This window comes from Carassius auratus, unplaced genomic scaffold, assembly GCF_003368295.1.
Source record: "Carassius auratus strain Wakin unplaced genomic scaffold, ASM336829v1 scaf_tig00215714, whole genome shotgun sequence".
In the NCBI taxonomy this organism is placed as follows: domain Eukaryota; kingdom Metazoa; phylum Chordata; class Actinopteri; order Cypriniformes; family Cyprinidae; genus Carassius; species Carassius auratus.
The window spans coordinates 1384-10000 of NW_020528208.1; the positions used below are offsets into that span (position 1 = coordinate 1384).

Here is an 8617-nt window from a genome sequence, read left to right on the forward strand (position 1 = left end):
TTTATTCAAGTTTGCAAGCTATGAAAATAGTTAAGGTCTAACTGTGAATTAGCTCTCATAAAACAGCATAGTAGCTTTGCCTGCTGGAAAAATAGCTTAAACTAGTTTGATAGTCTGATCTGTTTTGATGGTTTTAGAGAGATCTCTGGAACTTTTCATCTGGTCTGGTTGAGAAACCCTCTAAAGACTTGCTTGGCCATGTTGAGAAACCATAAAACTAGCTTAACATGAGTTGAATTTAATTTGGTGGTTCAGGTTGTCTACCCTTGCTAAATTGGTTTTCTAGTCTTTTCTAGTCTTTTTTGATGATTTTAGAAGGTTTTTGGACATGTGTCAGCTGGTCATGATTGGGATACCAGAAAGCTAGCTGAACACCATATTTGATAGGTCGAAAGACCAAGTACACCAGCAATACCCCTCTTTTTAATTCTGCTAGATGGTTTTATAAAGTTTTTACTGAAGAAAAGCTTGGTCATGCTGGGAGACCAGTGAAATCATTTTAAGCAAATATTTTTTGACCAAAAATTGGTTAAGTTGGTCTATTTTGATGATTTTAAAAGGGTTTTGGACACTTGTGAGCTGGTCAAACTGGGTGACCACCTAAACCTGATAAACATTAGGTTGGCCATATAGGGGAAGCCAGAAAACAAGATGAATTCCAGCTTGGATAGGTGGGAAGTCTAGTTAAAAAAGAAAATAAAAATGTCGAATTTTTAAAAATAGTTGAATTTTTGTACCTGGGAAACCAGCCTTATATGGTTAGCTGGTCTCTCAACCCTCATAGCTACAACTAGTCAGACTGATCTATATATATGGTTTTAAACTTAAAGTTATCATTTTTAGCAGTTAACTAGCTTAGCTGGTTAGGCTTGTGTTTTTTTTTTTTTTTTTTTGGTGCAGAGAGGCTCTGTTTGCAGTTTGTTTTACTATCCTAGCTGGATTATATGGTAAATTGCATTATATTGTTAGCATTTAGCATTGTTTATCCCCTGCCATCTGTGACCCATCAGAACAGGCCTGTTACGGCTCATTTTTGGGTTGTAACCCACTAGTTAAGAGAGGCTAATAAAGAGTATCATAAGACGTGGGCTATAAAATAAGCATGTTGTGCGAGTTCTTTCTCCATTATGAACCGTTCATGATACTGCTTAGTAAGAGAGGAAACGTGCACTCTTCTCATTAGACATGTTAATTTAGGTTTAAAGGGTGGAGAAACTATTTAGCTCTCCTTTGATCATTATTCATCAAAGCTTCGAAATGCACGAGCAGGTTGCGCTTGTCCTTGTGTGGAACGTGCCAGAGAAATTGTTTCAATATTCACAGTAAAAATGTCCCCCTCGTTTGTTCAAATGAACAACAATTTGTTTCCCAGAGCTTACAGTTCAGCCATTTCAAATGCATGGGATTCAGCTCATATGCCTCTATCTCCTGCCTATCTTGCAAATGAGAAAGGTTATCTCACTCGCACCAACTGATGAATGAATAAGCGCACAGAGGTTTAAAATCGTCATGCTCCTCCGAGCTGCAGGCCAGGTGAGACATGTCCTGCGGGCTTAATATTTCCTAACTCCTTGAAGGGGAGAGACTCCCACTGAGATCAGATCTGGAACCTTCCACAGCCGCTGTAGGATCCTGCCGGCTGGAAGCCTTTTAAGCGAGGAATAACGTAAAATGGAACAAAGGCGATTACACCCTGTTCTTTGCTCTCAGTAACTATGGTAGATAAAAGTGTAAAAGCAGTTGTCATACAATTTCCCCAAATCAGTACAATTGGGTACTGCAGAGGAAAATTAGCCTTTTGTCTGACAAAAAGTGTAATTATGAAATATTATTCTAACAGTTGATCTTATATATTAAAAGTAGAAAATTAAATTTGACTAATTTAATGATATCTTTTTGCGAGCATTTGAACAGGTTACACTGCAGAAATTGCAAGTATGGTCTTGTATGCTTGTTTTTTTTTTAAGATAGTAACTAGAAGTTAGTTCTAATTATTATTATTATTATTATTATTATTATTATTATTATTATTAGCTTTTCATTGATTTTGTTTTATTTAAAACATGCATCTACCTCATAGTTAATCAATCTCCCGGTTTTATTTATGTATTAAAAATACATTCCATCTCCTAGTTTGTGTCCCTGTTTTTTTATGTTTCTTTGTTTGTTTATTTATTTTAAATATGCATTCTATCTCCTAATATATCTATCCCTTTTTATTATTAAATATATTTTATTATTATTATTTTTTTATTTATTTTTATTTTATAATTTGCCTCGGGGGCCCCAATAAATGTTGAAATTATTTCAATTATTATACTAGCACATTCTTAAATAAAAATATATAAAAAAAGATAAAATGTTCATTATTTTAGTGAAGATAAAATAATCACAAATAAATAACATGACTTTCTAAAAAAAACTTTATATTTTAAAATAAATGCACACCATTAAACTGACAGCATATGAGTTTAATTATTAAAAACAGAAGTACTAGAGGTACATATCAACTTAAAGGAGGGCTTTTAAATCATATGTTGGGGCTCCTTTGGCTGAAACACTGAAATCCCCATATCTTCTTGACTTTGTAATATCCTCTTTGTTTTATTGCTGCTTGAGCATTTGTCCATCAGGTATACTGGATAGTTGCAGTAATGTCTTCAGCTTGGCCCTCAACACCAGATAAGAAGAAGATATAAGCAGGGAAGAGGATAGTTTAAAGCACTGGGAAACAGCACCCCTGACTCAACATTTCCAGGAAGTCTAAGACCCTTTAAACTCTCAGTGGAGCCTTCATGAACGCAGGGAAATATGTCAGAGTTGACATTTAGACATTTGGAGGAGTTTGATGTAGATGATGTCTGTTTTTGGTGCAGGAGTGGAGGTGGCTGTGCTCAAAGGTTGTTTGAAGGAGCGTGAAATGAGATACTGAGAAGGATAGAGGTGGTTGTTGTTCCCCCCTGCACTGGGAGTAGGTGTTGGAGTCATTGGCATGGAAATGGTTCTGAAAGGAAGCCCTTCATTAGGCAAGTGAGGCAGTAGTGGGTGGAGGTGTTATCTTATGCCAGCTTTATGTGGGCTTGACCTCACACCCTTCCGTCTGTCCGGTTAAATGTATGCACTAATAATCCCATGTGTTACTGAGCATCAAGAAGATCCTTTAAGAAACCCTAACCTTGAATTCATTTTAAGTTGCTTCGGATGAAAGCATCTGCCAATTGAAATTGTAAATGTGACAGTGCAATCATATTTGTATCGACTGCGACACTGCAATAGTTTAATGCAAAAATGCTTTATTTTAAGAGACTTTTACATACATTTCTATAGTTTTACATGCGTGGCTCTAGAAACGGCAGTGTTACATGTTCCATTTCCAGGAAGTACTAGTAAAATCTAAACCTTGAATGCATTTTACGCCACTTTGGATGAAAGCGTCTGCCAAATGAAATTGTAAATGTGACACATAATGAAGGCAGTAATCATATACAAGAGAAGTCCACGTTTGCATCTTTGTAAAACTGGGCCTGTAACAAAAATTGGAAAATGTTGGATTATATTTAGATTTTCTGCTTTAAACTGTCTTCAGATAAACTCATGATTATAGTAAAGACTTAGGTAAAAGCTGTTTTATGTGCTGGTTCCGAAATTTTTCTTTAGTAGACAGGTTGATTCTTTAATACAATGTTAAGGTTTAAGATTAGTCTTACAATTTGTTTTAAAATGTTGCAGTTCCTAAGTTACAAACTAATGTACCCATCTGGATTGACTAGGTCTTTTATTTGAACATTTTGACGTATTTTTGGGCGAGTATTCAATTTAGACTGCACCGAAATATTATATTATATCACATCTAGTGGCTTAGTTTTTGCCTTAATCCAGAAGCTCATGTTTTGTTTGACTTCATTTGCGGGGACTGTGATCGCCCTGGGCACCAGTGGTGAATCTGGCACGATGAATAGCTGGACAGACGTGGCCAGGAAAGGGCTGCAGTCCAGAAAGCATTCGTACACAAAGCCCTGGGCACAGAACCCGCTCTGGCTGCAAAATGGAAGCACGCCAGCAGCTCTCCAGGCCTTGGTTGACTGATGGGTGCTGGAGAAGTTGATGTTTTGTAGGATAATGTTGTCCTTCACCTAGTTTTCTCCTGGTTTTCTAAATGGACCTTCTTGGCACTGTGTGCATGTTTGTGTGTCCTCAGTAAGAACTCTATATTTTGTTGTGGCAGGAAACTTGAAGGAGTGGTGTTTAACTGCAGCTGCAATATCCGTTGGATCCAGCTGTGGCAGCAGCGAGGTGAAGCCGGGCTCCATAACCAGCACCTGTTCTGCAATAACGGTGTCTTCAAGATCCCTCTACAGCGCATGAACATCTCTCACTGTGGTATGGGACATTAAATGGACAAAAACAGACATTTTTTTAAATATCATTCATGTTCTGCAAAAGAAAATCATCAAGTTATACAGGTTTGGATTGAAATGAATGTGAGTAAATAATGACAATCGTCATCCAAATTCTTCAACAGCATTTGAGGCGATTCTTCTGTTGTTTTTCATACCGTGACTGCTTGTCTATTCCCCACCAAGATTTGCCGGAGATCAGCGTAAGTCACAGTAACCTGACAGTGATGGAAGGTGACAGGGTGACAATCACCTGTAATGGGTCAGGAGTGCCGGTACCAGAAGTGGATTGGACTGTTGGTGGACTGCACTCCATTAACACTCATCAAGTAAGGCAGACTTTTGCATGTAGCCTTTTGACTTGCAATCAACATGGATTTTATGTACAGTACAGACCAATAGTTTGGACACACCATCTCATTCAAATAATTTTCTTTATTTTCATGAGTATGAAAATTGTAGATTCACACTGAAGGCATCAAAACTATGAATCAACACATGTGGAATTATAAATGGAATTATATACATAACAAAAAAGTGTGAAACAACTGAAAATCTGTCATATTCAAGGTTCTTCAAAGTAGCCACCTTTTACTTTGATTATTGCTTTGCACACTCTTGGCATTCTCTTGATGAGCTTCAAGAGGTAGTCACCTCAAATGGTCTTCCAACAGTCTTGAAGGAGTTCCCCGAGAGATGCTTAGCACTTGTTGGCCATTTTGCCTTCTGTCTGTGGTCCAGCTCACCCCTAAACCATCTGGATTGGGTTCAGGTCCGGTGTCTGTGGAGGCCAGGTCATCTGGCGCAGCACCACATCACTCTCCTTCTTGGTCAAATAGCCCTTGATGCCTTCAGTGTGACTCTACAATTTTCATAGTCATGAAAAAAAAAAGAAAACTCTTTGAATGAGAAGGTGTGTCCAAACTTTTGGTCTGTACTGTACCTCTTAAGGACCTTAGTCAAGGTAGATGGCATATTTAAAACAGTAGACAAAGCAACATTGGAAAACTGTTGGGAGACCAACAAGATAATCCAGTTAAAACCAGCAAACTGTTCTTTTTTTCAGCTGTATAGACAGTACTACCTTTTTAAATGGACTATACGTCTATCCCTAACAGTCACGGTTTCATGTTTAAAATTAAATATGCAGTTTACCCAATATAAGATCCATTAAATCACTCACTCGAGCCTTACAGTGGCTAGTATACACCATAAACCATTTGTTGAATCTGTGCAAGCTTGGTTGTGTTTCCAATAGCTATTGTGTCCTCCTCTCTTCTAGTCCAATCAATATCCACCGAATGTTCACTCCATCAACTTAACTCTGGTCAACATCAGCCGAGACGATAACAGCTTCATGCTGACCTGCATTGCAGAGAATATAGTTGGGATGACTAATGCCTCAATACAGCTTTCAGTGCAGTGTAAGTGCTCCTTTTCTTGTTCTCTGTCTCTGGAATGCCTTTACATTGAGCCTCAATGCCTCTAATGTGCCAATTCTACCTTACAGCCTCTGTCTAGCTCACATAACTGGCTTTGTCTGCCTCTTTAGCTTATTACTATCACTATTGGTACTGTGCTTCATGGCTACCAACTCGGTTTCTTAATTTGTATTGCTTTTTATTTAAAGAAGTAGGCATTTAGGGAGGTGAGATCACTGGAAAGTTTTTTGAAGTGAGTACTATTGATCAAAATGGCTCTGAGGAATGCAGAATCAATGCGACAAAAAGGTAGAGGTGAAGTGTGTAATTTTTATTATTAAAATACTTTTTATTTTTCTAGCTTAGCATGTAGGCACCTAAAACTAAGCCGTTGCGTCGGTTGGTTTTGCTCAAAAGTGTAAAGACTGTGGTTTGTGGTGCTTTCAAAACATCTTTGTCTGTTTTAGTATTCCGATCTAGCCAGCTTAGCAACTGGTTCATCCAATGGTGTGAGTTTGGGGCGGGTCTGCCTGATGGACTGACCAATGGCAGAGAGAAAGAGAGATAGAGGGTGTTCTGGAAACCTGTTCGACAACAGATTGTTTCAACACACTTTTATGGCAATTAGCTTTTTTACATTTTAGTGAAATGATAGGTAATTCTTATGAATTCATCTTATTTATAAACTTTTGTATTGACACTTAGGGTTGGCCCTATGGTTAAGGGGGGCCCCCACCACCCCACCTCAAAATGGAATGTTTCCATACAAATCACGTTATGAAATCATACAAAATCGCTACCTAGTAAAATATTTTTTTTTCATGTAATTGGGTTGTATTGTTTTGTAGTTCTGTTTAGTGATGTTAGCAGCACAGAAATGACACACTACGTGTTAAATGTGGTTTTGTATATTAGCTGCGTTTAATTAATAGTAGTATTTAATGTAGCCAATTATGGTACAAATGGCTGCTTTGTTGAATTAAATAAATAAAAAATGGAATAAATAATGAAAAAAAAAATCTAAGTGAGGCTAATGAAATTTGTTAACAAATAATGCAGAATTTCTTCATCAGAAATAGCCCTACTCCTACAAAAAAGAAATCTCAGGTTCTACACAACCCAGCATGTTGTAGGAAATTCATTTGTGTAGTTTATTGATCTGTGATAGTGAGGGCTGTTCTTCATCTAGACTTTTCACATGAAAAAAGGCTGTAAATGAAATATTAAAAAGATTTATCAATGTTATCAAGTTTTAGTGTGGAGCAGGCAACATGATTGCTTTGTGGCAGAGTTAGGTGGTGCATTTTCTGTGTTTGTGCATCGGGAAGGGTATGCATGGGGTCTTAGGAATCAGAAACTTAAAAATGTTCATTGTTTTTGTTCACTTAAAATGTGTTTTGTGCCTTATACCACTCTTGGAAAAAAAATCAATGCACATTGCATTTTTAGCAGAAAAAAAAGGACGTTTATTTTTCCCATATAGGGGCAGGCATGCAAAAAAATAGTATCCCAAATGAAAAAGAAAATGAAAGAAACAACAACCCTGAGGCAATAGGCTACTCATGAAAATGAGCAAAAAGAAACTATGCCTCTAATCAAAATGTAAATAGTAACCCTGAGAATCAAACCAAACAAATCCAAAAAAGTGAAAAGGCCGAGAACAATGACAGACTCTGCCTCAAATAAGGATAATATATAAAGATGTGGCTCCAGTAAGAAACACAACAGGATGATATACAATAAACAGTAATTAAATGAAGCAATACATAAATCTTAACTCCAGAACTGACTAACCAGCAAGAAGACCTACTAAATGAAGACCACTTTGAATTTACTTGTGCCTTTGTGCTAAGTTAAAATTCCATAAATTATATTAAATAATATTAAAATAAAATATGAATTCAATTGTTTTCAGATGTACCTGTAAAGCATGTGATGCTTTGACATAAATAAAATTAAAAAACAAATTGAAAAAATAAACAATAACTATGGATACAGTAAGAAAACACAATACAGCATCACAATATCCAACGACAGCTGTTTCCACCCACTTGGAATGAAGTAAGGCAATTAAAGACCTTTAAAGAACACAGCAAGATAAAATTACAATGTAATGTGAGGCTGCAGTGTTGCATCAGTATTTACATTTATACTGAATGGTGTTGGCCAACAACAGTGCAACATGATTCTTCCCACACTCAATATTTATTGACTCTGTAAGATTTGCTTAGAGTGGCAAATTCTGTGGAAATAGGAGAAAGTCAGTCAGTCTCTCTCTTTCTCTCTCTCACAATCCTTAAAGCTGCAGTAGGTAACTTTTGTAAATATATATTTTTTTCATATTTGTTAAACCTGTCATTATGTCCTGACAGTAGAATATGAGACAGATAATCTGTGAAAAAAATCAAGCTCCTCTGGCTCCTCCCAGTGTTCCTATTGCCATTTGCAGAAAGTCATGCGCTCCCAGTAAAAATAACCAATCAGAGCTGCGGTCCGTAACTTTGTTTGTGTTCAAAATGTAGAAAAATGTATATAATAAGTAAGTACACCATGAATCCATTTTCCAAACCGTGTTTTTAGCTTGTCCTGAATCACTAGGGTGCACCTATAATAAGTGTTTATATTCAGACTATTTTAGATTGCTTCGGGGGTACCGTGGCGGAGTAACCCAGGACCTTTGTGATTCTTCATAGACATAAACAGAGAGAAGTAGTTCCGGCTACGATGTTCTTCCTCAAGACGCAAGCAGTTCTGTTTATTAACCGCTAGAGCGTCAAAAGTTCCTTACCGCAGCTTTAA

General features: G+C 37.0%; 1 protein-coding gene across 1 annotated transcript in view; it reads left to right on the forward strand.

Annotated features, from left to right (window-relative positions):
* Positions 1-4045: 4045 nt before the first annotated feature.
* Positions 4046-8617, forward strand: part of LOC113095404 (NT-3 growth factor receptor-like) — a gene marked incomplete at its 3' end in the record, with an annotated part of 10968 nt that continues 6396 nt past the window's right edge. The window contains exons 1-4 of the mRNA XM_026260920.1: positions 4046-4089; positions 4226-4380; positions 4584-4726; positions 5680-5821. Coding sequence (XP_026116705.1) covers positions 4046-4089; positions 4226-4380; positions 4584-4726; positions 5680-5821 — 484 coding nt within the window. The remainder of the gene's footprint in view (positions 4090-4225; positions 4381-4583; positions 4727-5679; positions 5822-8617) is intronic.